The sequence below is a fragment of the Lepidochelys kempii genome, chromosome 20 (genome assembly GCF_965140285.1).
Source record: "Lepidochelys kempii isolate rLepKem1 chromosome 20, rLepKem1.hap1, whole genome shotgun sequence".
Lineage (NCBI taxonomy): Eukaryota > Metazoa > Chordata > Testudines > Cheloniidae > Lepidochelys > Lepidochelys kempii.
The window spans coordinates 22094004-22107104 of record NC_136399.1 but is presented as its reverse complement, the minus strand read 5'-3'; the positions used below and the strand labels follow the sequence as shown (position 1 = coordinate 22107104).

The window sequence follows — 13101 nt, the reverse complement described above, 5'->3', positions numbered from 1 at the left end:
TCCCTGCATCGAGTCACTGACGCGCTGTTAAACACCTGCTGCTTCCCACCCCAGAAGTGGCGGCCTTTCATTTGCAGGGAACGAAGTGATCCTTATAAGTAGTTTGCAAAGTACCTGGCATGGACAGAAGCTGCAGAAACGTTAGATTGTTATCGCAGAGGCTGAAACCTTCTCCGGTCCATGAGCAACAGCCATGGGCTGACTTCAGACCACAATTCCGGTGAGAGATTAAATAATCAGATAATTGTAATGTGCAATTACCGTTCCTGTCACCTGACCGGCCCAAACCCTTTAGGAAAGGGAGGGCCGCTGCCCACCCCCCGAATCGGAGGCGGAGAGAGCAGAAGGGATGCCCCTCAGGGTGCCTGGTGAGACTCTGGCAGCGATGCAGGAGTCCTGGCTCCCACTCCCCTCGCGGAGCCGGGGAGGGACCCGTGAGTCTCGGGTCCCCGCTGTGCGGGTCGCTGCCGCTTTGTGGCTGGTGGCGGTGGGGGCGCCGCGTGTTTGCTCTGCCCCGGGTCTCCTCCCTCCCCAAACCCAGCCCAGCGGCGGGGCTGGGCCGGAGCTCGTCAGGCAGGGTGAGTCACTCCCGCACCGGCGGGGGGTGCCCGGGGGCCGCGGCAGCAGGCAGCGCTGGAGGAGCCCGTCACCGCCGCGGGGGTCGCAGCGGAATCACCCTGACTGCGCCCCGCTGAGCCCCGGGCAAGGCAGCCGGCTGGGCAGTGGGAACGGAGAGCTGGTAAGTTACACGGGCAAAGCGGGTAGGGGGAGTGGTCGCCCCCCCCCCCCCCCGCGTAGTGAGAATCCAGATTCCACCCACCCAGGATGGGAGGAGGAAAAGGGGGGGGGGGATCCGGATCCCCCCCTCCCGCAGGAGGAAAGGGGGAATGTGAATTTACACCTGGCGGGAGAGTGAGAATCCAGATTTACTCCCCAGGAAGGGAGGAGGACTACTGGGGGCAGGAAGGGAGCTTAAGTGGGATCTGGGGGAGGGATAGCTCAGTGGTTTGAGCTTTGGCCTGCTAAACCCAGTGTTGTGAGTTCAATTCTTGAGGGGGGCCGTTTAGGGATCTGGGGCAAATATTGGGGATTAGTCCTGCTTTGAACAGGGGGTTGGACTAGATGACCTCCTGAGGTCCCTTCAAACCCTGATATTCTATGACCTGGCTTTGCCCCTGGGTGAGTTGGGGTTGGTCCCAGAAAAGGGGAGAGGGGTCTTGGATCCCCAAGGAAGGGGGAGAGGGGAATTTGTCCTTAGGAGAAAGGGGACCATTTTTGGGGGGTGGGGGGAATCCAGATTTACTAGGGAGGGGCTGGAAGGGTTGGCACCTGTAGGTGGGGTAAGCAAGTGCTTGTTTGCCTCAGGGGAGAGAGTTTTGGGGGTGCAGATTTTCCTCAGGGGTGGCACATCCACAGGAAATGCATCCTGCCCCCTGTGGCCTGTTCGGTGGGACCCCACTTGCACTTCCCCTCATCCCAGCCAGCACCCCCAGAGAGGAGCAGGCCCCAAACCACATCCCGGAGCATGTGTGAAAAGGGGGCGGGGGTGAGCGCAGAGGCTGGAGTGCCTTCAGGTCGAGCATGGCTGGGGAGGTGGGTCATGGGTAGGGGTAGGGGCCCTGAGTACGGCTGGGGGTCCCCCGAAATGTGGAGCATGGGGATGCGTAGGGGGTGCCTGGGGATGACAGGCACTCGGTGTTGCCTGAGCACTTGGCTTAACTGTCTAGGCCCAGGAATGGGGGGGACTGGGGATGGTTAGGGGGTGCCTAGGGGCTGGGTATGGCTGGAGATGACCAGCAATGGGTGGGAGGGGGAATGGGAATAATTTGCATGGAGCCTGGGAGGATGAGGGACCTGGGCTGAGCGGAGGGCGAGGAAGGAAGGAAGAAGAACTCTCTTCTGGAAGTCCCCAAGTGCTTGCTCTCCAGGCCAGGCTGAGAGGGGGACACGGGGCGGGTGTGCCCTCAGGTAGCCTGTGGGACTCACTGATCACCCCTGCTGCAATGGGGCCGATACAGGTGACAGTGGGGGAGGCTCCTCCTGGGCAGCGATGCCCCTGGTTGCTCACAGAATGAACCTCTTGGCTCTTGCATGCCAGGAGCAGCTTGGGCCATGGGGCCTCCTACTCTGGACCCGATACCAGGCCCCCCCCCCCATGCCAGAGGCTCTGTGTGTATCCCCTTCTCCCCTTGCTCTGAGGCCAGGGGCAGTGTGCATCCATCCCCCCACCTCCTTTCTGTCTGGGAGATTAGGCATTTGGGATGCCAACTGGGTACCTGTGGGGAGGATGAGCAGAGATGAGTTGAGGTGTTCGAGGGGAAGGCGTTAATCATTGAAGCATAGAATATCAGGGTTGGAAGGGACCTCAGGAGGTCATCTAGTCCAACCCCCTGCTCAAAGCAGGACCAATCCCCAGCTAAATCATCCCAGCCAGGGCTTTGTCAAGCCTGACCTTAAAAACCTCTAAGGAAGGAGATTCCACCACCTCCCTAGGTAACGCATTCCAGTGTTTCACCACCCTCCTAGTGAAAAAGTTTTTCCTAATATCCAACCTAAACCTCCCCCACTGCAACTTGAGACCATTACTCCTTGTTCTGTCATCTGGTACCACTGAGAACAGTCTAGATCCATCCTCTTTGGAACCCCCTCTCAGGTAGTTGAAAGCAGCTATCAAATCCCCCCTCATCCTTCTCTTCCGCGACTAAACAACCCCAGTTCCCTCAGCCTCTCCTCATAAGTCATGTGTTCCAGCCCCCTAATCATTTTTCAGAGTTTTTCATTTTTCAGCTGTGTTAGTTTGTATCCACAAAAAGAACAGGAGTACTTGTGGCACCTTAGAGACTAACAAATATATTTGAGGGTAAGCTTTTTGTATCCGATGAAGTGAGCTGTAGCTCACGAAAGCTTATGCTCAAATAAATTTGTTAGTCTCTAAGGTGCTGCAAGTCCTCCTTTTCTTTTTGCTAATCATTTTTGTTGCCCTCTGCTGGACTCTTTCCAATTTTTCCACATCCTTCTTGTAGTGTGGGCTCCAAAACTGGACACAGTACTCCAGATGAGGCCTCACCAATGCCGAATATATGGGAATGATCACTTCCCTCGATCCGCTAACAATGCTCCTACTTATACAGCCCAAAATGCCGTTAGCCTTCTTGGCAACAAGGGCACACTGCTGACTCATATCCAGCTTCTCGTCCACAGTAACCCCTAGGTCCTTTCTGCAGAACTGCTGCCTAGCCACTCTGTCCCTAGTCTGTAGTGGTGCATGGGATTCTTCCTTTCTAAATGCAGAACTCTGCACTTGTCCTTGTTGAACCTCATCAGATTTCTTTTGGCCCAATCCTCTAATTTGTCTAGGTCCCTCTGTATCCTATACCTACCCTCCAGCATATCTACCACACCTCCCAGTTTAGTGTCATCTGCAAACTTGCTGAGGGTGCAATCCACACCATCCTCCAGATCATTAATGAAGATATTAAACAAAACCATCCTCAGGACCGGGCCATCAGCCAGCTCGCTGAGCCACAGACAATCACAGAGGTGCTGGAGGCTGTGGGTGTGCTGCAGAGATGGCAGGGTCCTCCCTTTCTGGTTTTCTGAAATCCCCCCCAAATCCATTGGGTTCTGCCCTTTGATGGATTTTGGGATGGTCTGAGGGATGCTCTAAGGGCTTCAGTGAGAAGGGGGTGCTGGATGAGTCCTGATCTGCACAGGGTCTAGCAGATGCTAACTGGGCCCCCTGAACTGCCCCCCAGAGGCTGGAGCGGGGATCTTATACTCACAGCTGCCCATGCTGGACAAGGGTTCCAGGACTGCCCCCATAGGTGCTGGAACTAGGGGTCCTGCCACACCCCCTGGCTTGAAGTGGTTTCCATCGTATGCAAGGTTTCAGTCTGGTTCAATGGCTCTCAGGACCTGGCTTCTATCTGCAGCTCTGCATGGGGAGTGTAGACCAGCAGTCGAGCAGAGAGTTTCTCCCGCTCGAACTCTGGCTTTCCCTGGAAAGTTCCAACCCTGCCTTTAAAAATTCTCTCTGCTCTGAAAAGTCCTGTAAGTGTCTGAATTCCCCAGATTGCCCCAAACTGCCTTCAGCTTTCTTTGCTGCTTCCCCCGCTGCCTGCCTCCCAGCACTGTCCATGGAAATATTTACTCTGCTCTGCCAGGCTGGCACAACATACAAACCACAGGGAAGCAGCTGCAGGGACGACATCCCTTGTATAAGAGCTGGCTTGGGGGTTTCTCCACCATGAGCAAAGGGAAAGGCATTTCCTCTGGGGAGCAGGAGTAGCACCCGACTGGGTTGGAGGGGAAATGTCTAGGCAAAGCCATGGACTTTCCTGCTGGTCAGCGGTCCCCACATAACATTGGTCAGTGCAATAAAAATGATCATGCTCCTCGTCCTGCCTATGGGTCACAGCACTGTGCAAAGGTCATTAAGCCACACAAGCCTTGCAAGGTGTAACGGCAAGGAGAAGTTTGTCTCCTAGAGTTGGGGAAACTGAGGCACAAAGGAGAGAAAGAAATTGCCCAAGATCACACACTGTCAGAGTCTGGAACCCAGGAGCTTTGACTCCCAGCTCCCCTGCTCTAACCACTAGACCCTGCTCCCCTCCCAATGATGGGAATAGAATCCAGGAATGTGGATGGAAAAAACAAAGATTGAATAGGCCACAAAGACTCCTCCCTAAGGGTGTACCCTGAGGGGAGGGGTGGCACACATTGGCAGGAGGATGGGCTGTGTACATGAGCTCACAGAACTGCTTCCTGGGCGTAGCTGCTTGCGGGGGTGGAGCATAAAGAGCCTCCCCATCTGGGGCAATTGGGTACACTTTCACAAGAGCTAAATGATTAAGAATCATGTAGGGCGCCAATTGAGCAAACTCTGGCTCCATTCCCACCAGAGATAAATCTGAGCTGCAGACCCTGTATCCGGAGACTTGGAGGTGTTCTCTGCACAGCAACCAGAAGGTGGCAGGATGGGGGGTGCAGGACACACCTGAGAGCACTCGGGGGAGTGCAGGGCCAGTGTGATTGAGGGGTGGGGGGGGCGGCTGTTAAACTTCCCATCTCCAGGAGTGGCGTGGGGTTTAGCATCAGAGCAGGGGGGACCAGGAACCAGGACTCACGTCTTCTATTCCCAGTTGGGCAGGGAAGTGGGATCTAGTGCTTAAAGCAGAGGAGGCTGGGAGCCAGGATTCCTGGGTTCTATTCCCACTCTGGGAGGGGAGTGGGATCGAGTGATTAGAGCAGGCTGGACTGGGAGCCAGGACTCCTGGCTTCTATTCCCAGCTTGGCAGGGGGAGGGTGGAACAGGATCTGGTGGATTCATTAGAGGGGGGGCAGAGGCTGGAAGTCAGGGTTCCTGGGATAAATGAAGAATTTTTTCCTGCTGCACAACACTGAGGCTGGAGTCTGGATTACGCCCCCCCAAATCTGGGTTACTGGGCCGGGCTAGGTAAAGCCCAGCACTGGGATCAGAGTCGACCCATCTGCCTTCTGTGACCCTCAGCGAGGGTCACCCCATCTCTGTTGTCTGAGGGAGGCCACAGGGCGTTGCTATGGTGCTTGGAACCCTGCTCCAAGGTGGGGGGGTTCCAGGGCCTGGGCTGGGTAGGGCTCCCCCATCGCTGGGCCATTAAAGCCCCACCCAGTGCCCTTTGTGCCAGGTGGTTGGGCTCATCCCAAGCCAGCAGAGGGGTGAAATCTACAGCTGGCTGGATCAGTTTTCAAAGGGATGCTGGGACTGGTAGAGGGGAAATGGGACCCCAGTGTCTCCCCTTGGCCTTCTCCAGGATCCCACTCCCTGCCCGTATTGATGTCCTGGATCAACCTTCCCAATGACTCTGTGGGTAGCCCCCATCCCATGTCTGCAGGGAACAAAGCCAGGCAGGAGGGGAAAGGTGGCTCAACGAGACCGGTGTGGGTGACCAGCAGGGAGCGCTGTGCTGCAGGGAGGGAGGTTCTCCTTGGAGTCAGTGCTGACCCTGATGTCTCAGAGCTGCGCTGGGGGAGCTATTCTGCAGGGCGCGGGGCAGTGGCTCAGTGTGGGGCGCTCTCCCCTCGCAGTCAGCTCTGGTCCCAAAGCTGCACTGCAGCATGAGACCGAACCACTGACCTTTTGTGGTTATCAGATGAGCCATTCTTCCCAGGAGTCAGGGTGTGACCCCTGGTGTCCTGCCCAATTTCTGACATGAGTAATCGCCTTCTGCCTCCCGACATCCTGCCCTGGAACTTTCGCTTTCAGAACAGGGCTCTCCTGTCTCAGGCTGTTGGGGGGGCTGTTAACCAGTGGCTGTGCCCCACCCCAGAGCTGGCTGCATGTCAGGACTGGGCAAACGATCCATCCCCATGTACAGTGTGTAATGATCTCTGGGATGGTTGGAGTTATGGAGGTGAAAGAGATTCAGGGTAGGACAATTCTCTCTCTTGGGCTGGGATCCTGCCCTCTTCCCGGGGCCAGCTCCCTCCCAATGGCCCTCTTGCAGTCAGGTTACACAGTGCTGCCTCTTGTTTTCATAATTGGGCCCCCTTCACTCCTCCAGATTGACCAAGGATCCATCAAGCTCACTGGACCTGAGCTGGGATTTGAACTGGGGGTCACTAGGGAGGAGAGGCCTCCACCAGCCTAACCCCACCCTCTCCCTGCAGACAGGATGATCCCTGTAGCTGAGTTCAAGCAGTTCACGGACCAGCAGCCGGCCTTCAAGGTGCTCAAGCCCTGGTGGGATGTGCTGGCTGAATACATCACGGTGGCCATGCTCATGATCGGGGTTTTTGGCTGCACCCTGCAGGTGGGTACCGGGCTGGGGGGGTGGGCTGGGACCACCCTCTGTGAGACGCCACCCATGCAGCAGCAGGGATAGGACCTGGGGCCTCTGGATCCTCCTCCCTCTGGAGCTGAAGAAGAATCTCCAGCAGCAGCAGCAGTAGAAAGTTCTATCCCCAGCAGCCACTAGAAGGTGATGTGCTCATGCCGGTCAGTAAGTGGCAGTGGTGCCCATAATAGCAGGATGCAGACCCCACAAACCAGCCGGAAGCAAGAGTGGAAACGGAGGAGAAGGCAGCCGGCTGGGAAGAACACCCCTTATCCTGTCCCCTCCTGCCCATCAAATCGCTGCTGGGGCAAATGGAGTCCTTTGTCCACAATGGACGCCCTGTTGCATTGTGGGAGGGACATCCCAGCAAGCACTCTGCCATGACGCAAGGCGGCTGGAAGACACACCCCTGGGGAACTGGGAACTTTGGATCAGAACCTCCCTGGAGCTCAAACGGCTGGGTGGGTGAATGCCACCCTCCTGCTAGGAGAGGAGAGGGTGGGCCCAGGGCTCGAGGGAAAGGGGAGCAGGGGGAAGGGCGAGGGCCATCAATACAGGCCCTACGATGGAGTTGCCCCCCTGATCCGGAGGTGTCTGCCTCCCCTGGAGCTGCCAGTCCTCCCAGGACGTATTGTATCCGTGCAGGGGATTCGTGCCCAGGCAGGAAGCTTGCCCCAGCATGTCTGGGGTGCGGCTGGATCACGGGCTGCCCTGGTGAATGGGATGAAGGTGGGGAGCGAAGGCTGTGGCTCAGCAACAGGAATGAAAGGGGCTGAGCTCAGCTCAGCCCGTCTCTTGTGAGCCTGATCAGAGACAGGCTGCTGAGCTAGATGGGCCCACTGGGCTGATCCATGTGGGGGAAAAGAGAGCTGAGACTAGAACCCAGGAGTCCTGATTCCCAGCCCCTCCCCCTTATTCTTACTCCCTTCCAAGAGCTGGGAACAAAACCCTGACTCCTACCCCGCCCCTCTGCTCCGCCTCCTCCCCTGAGCACACCGCCCCACTCTGCTTCTCTCCCTCCCAGGCTTGCAGCGCCAAACAGCTGATTGGCGCTGCAAGCCTGGGAGGCAGGAGAAGCGGAACGGCGGTGGTGTGCTCGGGGAGGAGGCGAAGCAGAGGTGAGCTGGGGTGGGGAGCTGCCGCACGGCTCCCTGGACCGTCGGGGGCGGTGGGGGGGGGGGTTGGGCAGGTGCAAGGTGGAAGTTTCGCCTAGGGTGCAAAACATCCTTGTACCTGCCCTGCCTGCAGCTCTAACCACTAGACTCCACTTCATAAATGTCAGATTTGAATTTTAGTGGTTAGCTGATGGGTCAGCAAGCTTTGCATTCTGGGGTGGAACGGGGGGAGATGGGAGAATCACCCTCCCCCCATCTCTGTCCCCTGAATGAGCTACCCCTCCTCCACCTAGCCCTGTTTTAGGCTGGTCTGTCATCCCCATTGGGATGGGGGGTGCTCGGTCATCCCCAGATGAAGGTCCCCCCAATACTGGGGGGAGGAGAGTGTCCATACAGAAGCCAAGCAGCAGGTGCACAAGGCAGCAGCCCTGTTACAATAGCCATCTCTTGTGGCACCAGGGAGAATATCTGTGGCAACAAGTCCCATAGGCAAAACCCCAGGGCCACTCGGGAGGAGGACAGGAGTGAGATTAGCTCCCCGCTGGCCCCCTTTTGAGTTAACCATTCAGGCACCTGCCACACTGCCAACCAATGAGATGCCAGGGGATGGTGGGATCTGCCAGGGAAGTAAAGAGAAACCCCCTTGAGATGGTGGCCGGAGCAGGGGGCTGGGAGTCAGGACTCCTGGGTTCTATCCCCAGCTCGGGGAGAGGAATGGGATCTAGTCATGGTGAAGGCAGAGGAGCGGCAGTAGTGGCAGGCAGGACTCCTGGGTTTCATTCCCGGCTCTGCCACTGACTTTTGGGGTGACCTCAGGCAAATCCCCAGTACGCGCACATTCAGACCCTGCTGACACTGGGACCATCAGCACAGCACTCTATTGCTTGAGCTGAAGGAGCAGCTCCATCAGCTGGCACAGTAGGAGGTTGGTCACCCATAGATGGGGAATGTCACCCACACTGCACAGGTGGGTCTGGCTTGCTTAGAGCCAGGGGCTGAAAGACAGTTTCTGTAAAAGGAAGTCACGTGGCCCTGGGGTTGCAGTAACCAGGAGCTGGGGGATTTTATTTTGCATGCCACTGGGCCAGCTCAGGCTCTGCAGAACGAGGGGCAATAATTCTTTACAGTACCCTGATCAGCTCGTCTCTGTTTCCTGCCACCCGCCCTCCCGTGCTCTCCTACCTAACAACATCACGGCGGGTCCTGTTCCCTTCAGTGTCAGGACTCCTGGGTTGTGATTAGCAATGGCCTGGCTTAGCATGGGCACTGAATCACAGGAGCTCCTCGTGGGGTTGGTGTGTGCCGTGTGCAGTGCACACATTCACAGTCTAAGCTCATGGGACGCTCTTGCTGCTCTCTAGCTGTGGGGTAAGATGCTGGCGTGAACTAGCAGCTCATTGACCTTCTCTAGTCTCATTTGTCTCAGCCTCACCAGGTGCTTTAGAAACTTGCTACCTCCCTGGAGTTGGTATAATGCCCATTTTATGGAGGTGGAAATGGAGGCACAGAGAGAAGGGAGGAGCCCAAGGTAATACAGAGAGTCAGCGGTAGAGCCGGGGATGGTACCCAAGAGTCCTGACTCCCCACCCCACTGGTCTAACCCAGTAGACCCCACTGCCCTCCCAGAGCTGGGGAGAGAATCCAGAAGACCTGGCTCACAGCCCCCCCCTGCTCTAACCACTCGACCCCACCCCCCTCCCAGAGCCAGGGATAGAACCTAACTCCAAGCACCTGAGCTCTAACTACTAGACATGCTTCATCACCACCAACTGTGCTTCTTGGACAGTCTCCTTTGTCCCAGGGGCAGCCGAAGTGGGGCCAGAATGGGTCGTGCTCCAGCGGCGCAGCCCACTGAGACTGCAACTCCCAGCACACCGCGTGTCACGGAGCCTATAGCGTTCCCAGGGTGCACCTCTGCACTGAGGGTGTGCTGGCGTGTCTAAGCTACCCTCGGGGCTCCTGGGTTGGGCAAGGCTTCGGTGCCCGTTATCACTATTGTCCTGAAATATGCGTGAATGCAGTCTGCAGTCGGTGCTCAGGGGGCAGAACTGTACATGGACCATTGCATGACATACAGGGCCAGACCCCCAGCAGGTGTCAATTGGCCATAGCTCCATTGGAGTCAATGGGGCCAGACCCCCAGCTGGTGTGAATCAGTATCCCCCATGGTTTCCTCACCTGTTCCCCTCTGTGGCCATATCCCCAGGTGACACAGGACAAAATCATTTGCCTCCCCAACCATGTCCCTGCTGGTGCCCCACTCTCTGAAACATGCCAGAATTTCACCAGGAAGAGACTCAACGCCTCGGAGCCAGACACACCTCTGTCCTCCCGGGAGATGAGCGGCCTGCGCAACAACCTGGACATCCAGCAGTACAGCTTCATCAACCAGATGTGCTATGAGACAGCCCTGCACTGGTACGCCAAGTACTTCCCCTACCTCGTGGTCATCCACACCCTCATCTTCATGGTCTGTGCCAACTTCTGGTTCAAGTTTCCAGGCACCAGCTCAAAGATTGAGCACTTCATTTCCATCCTGAGCAAGTGCTTTGACTCACCCTGGACTACCCGGGCCCTCTCTGAGGTCTCTGGGGAGAACCAAGATGGGACGACCTCAAAGAAGGAAGACGGGCGGAGGAAGAGCATCAAGGATGAAATGCCCGAGCCCCACCCTGCTCTACAGCCCGTCCAGTCCATCTCTGAGAAGAAGGTAGCAGAGACTCCTGCAGTCAGCCTGCTGGACAAGAAGGAAGGGGAGCAGGCCAAGGCTTTGTTTGAGAAGGTGAAGAAGTTCCGGCTGCACGTGGAGGAGGGAGACATCCTCTATACCATGTACGTCCGACAGTCTGTTCTCAAGGTCTTCAAGTTCCTGATCATCACGGCCTACAATGCTGCCCTGGTGCAGAACATCCACTTCATTGTGCCCTGCAGCATGGAGATGGAGGACATGACAGGCTACGACCACTTCTGCTGCAACCACACCAAGGCCCACCTCTTCTCCAAGCTGGCCATCTGCTACATCTGCTTCTTGGGCGTCTACGGCCTCACCTGCCTATACACACTGTACTGGCTCTTTCACCGGCCCTTGAAGGAGTACTCGTTCCGCTACGTGCGAGAGGAGACGGGCATCAGCGACATCCCTGATGTCAAGAATGATTTTGCCTTCATGCTTTATCTGATCGACGAGTATGACTCCCTCTACTCCAAGCGCTTTGCCGTCTTCCTCTCCGAGGTCAGCGAAAGCAAGCTCAAGCAGCTCAACCTCAACCACGAATGGACAGAGGAGAAGTTGCGGCAGAAGCTGCAGCGGAATGCCCTGGGCCGCCTGGAGCTCCACCTCTTCATGCTGTCTGGCTTGCCTGACACAGTCTTTGAGCTGTCTGAGGTGGAGGCCCTGAAGCTGGAGATGCTCAAGGATGTGACCTTCCCACCGCTGGTGGCCCAGCTCGTCCACCTCCAGGAGCTCTCCCTGTTGAACTGCCCTGTCAAGCTGCCATTTGCCTCCCTGGTCTTCCTGCGGGACCACCTCAAGGTGATGCAGGCCACCTTTGACGAAATCAAGGAAGTGCCACTGTGGGTCTACAGCCTGCGCGGGCTGGAGGAGCTCCACCTCTCCGGCCTCTTCAGCCAGGAACTGGGGAGGGCGTCCGGCTTGGAGAGCCTCCGGGAGCTGAGGAACCTCAAGGTGCTCTCGTTGCACAGCAACATCTCCAAGGTGCCGCCCAGCGTGACCGACGTCTCGACTCACCTGCAGCGTCTGTGCATTCTCAACGACGGCACCAAGCTGGTGACCCTCAACAACCTCAAGAAGCTGGTCAACGTGCGGGAGCTGGAGCTGGTCAACTGCAACCTGGAGCGTATCCCCCATGCCGTCTTCAGCCTGGTCAGCCTGCAGGAGCTGGACCTAAAAGACAACCAGCTACGCTCCATCGAGGAGATCCTCAGCTTCCAGCACTGCCGCAAGCTTGTCTGCCTTAAGCTCTGGAGCAACCACATTGCCTATATCCCCGAGCACATCCGGAAGCTCAAGGGCCTGGAGCAGCTCTACCTCAATCGCAACAAAATAGAGACCCTGCCCTCCCAGCTCTTCCTCTGCACCAAGCTCCGCTGCCTTGACCTCTCCAACAATGGCATCCAGGTTATCCCCCCGGAGGTAGGTGTGCTCCAGAATCTCCAGTACTTCGCCATCTCCTCCAACTCAGTGGAGACCTTGCCCGATGAGCTCTTCTTCTGCAAGAAGCTGAAGACTCTGATGGTGGGACACAACAAGCTCTCCACCCTCTCCCACCGCCTGGGCAACCTCTCCTTGCTCAGCAAGCTGGAATTGAAGGGGAACCGCCTGGAGGCCTTGCCGCCTCAGATTGGGCGGTGCCCGGCACTCAAGCGCAGTGGCTTGGTGGTGGAGAGCACTCTCTATGAGATGCTGCCCGTGGACATCCGGGAGAGGCTGGAGAGTGAATGAGAAGAGGGGACAGTCAGCAGCAGGGGCAGGCTCTTTGGCCACCTGCAGAAAGACTGTCACGGTGACTAGAGCTGGGAAGTGCCTCGTGTGCTCCTCTCCGGTGCAGGTGTTGCTCCCAGGCCAGAGCTGCAAAGGCACCTGGGAGATCTCCCACCAAGAGTCTTACCAAAGAATCATCCCCCCAGCCATGGCTATGGAGGGGCTCAACATTTCATCCCAGTCGGACAGTCGGTGATCCTGTGTGGCAGAGCTGCCACGTTGTATCCTGGATTGCCGGGGAGAAATTACTCTATTTATACTTATTTTTTTAGTGTTATTAACAAGCAGCGTTTATTGCTTTTAAAAAAGGACAATTTTTGTGTGTGTGTAAATAGCTCATGTTTTAAAGTGCTAGATCTCCGGCACACCTTGGTCACTGCCCCATAAACTGTACCCCAGCCCACAGTCTATCCTATGAATTTCCAGGCCAATCTGATGGGTAATCTAGAGAGGAGGCAAATGTGGTGTTCAATTGAAATTTTGCTGTGGCTTTACCCATGGGAAAGTCTTTCCTCATTCCACAGCTCCACCTACTCCACTGATTCAAAGGGATGCTTTTCTGGCATCCTTAGCCAGTGGAACTCACTGTCACAAGAGGCCAAGATCTCAGCAGGATTGAATTTCATTAGTGTTTGGTCATGTCTCAGTTTTGGCAGTCCACACCCACTGT

The 13101-nt window shown here is 56.6% G+C and overlaps 1 protein-coding gene across 2 annotated transcripts; it reads left to right on the top strand.

Moving 5' to 3' along the window:
• The first annotated feature begins 606 nt into the window (after window positions 1-606).
• Window positions 607-12821, top strand: LOC140900858 (volume-regulated anion channel subunit LRRC8E). 2 transcript variants are annotated; one of them, XM_073318765.2, is made up of 3 exons: window positions 607-739; window positions 6649-6791; window positions 10137-12821. In XM_073318765.2, exons 2-3 carry the CDS (start codon window positions 6654-6656, stop codon window positions 12390-12392), a joined length of 2394 nt encoding a protein of 797 aa, XP_073174866.1. In that variant the 5' UTR covers window positions 607-739; window positions 6649-6653; the 3' UTR covers window positions 12393-12821. The 2 variants fall into 2 exon arrangements, with proteins under 2 accessions (XP_073174866.1, XP_073174867.1); XM_073318766.2 differs by having other exon boundaries at window positions 6543-6791.
• The last annotated feature ends 280 nt before the right edge of the window (window positions 12822-13101 follow it).

Excerpts from the sequence above, each read along its gene's own strand:
- LOC140900858 (XM_073318765.2), top strand. The coding sequence starts at position 6,654 with ATGATCCCTGTAGCTGAGTTCAAGCAGTTCACGGACCAGCAGCCGGCC. Across the intron at positions 6,792-10,136 it reads TTTTTGGCTGCACCCTGCAG|GTGACACAGGACAAAATCAT; the intron begins GTGGGTACCGGG and ends CCATATCCCCAG.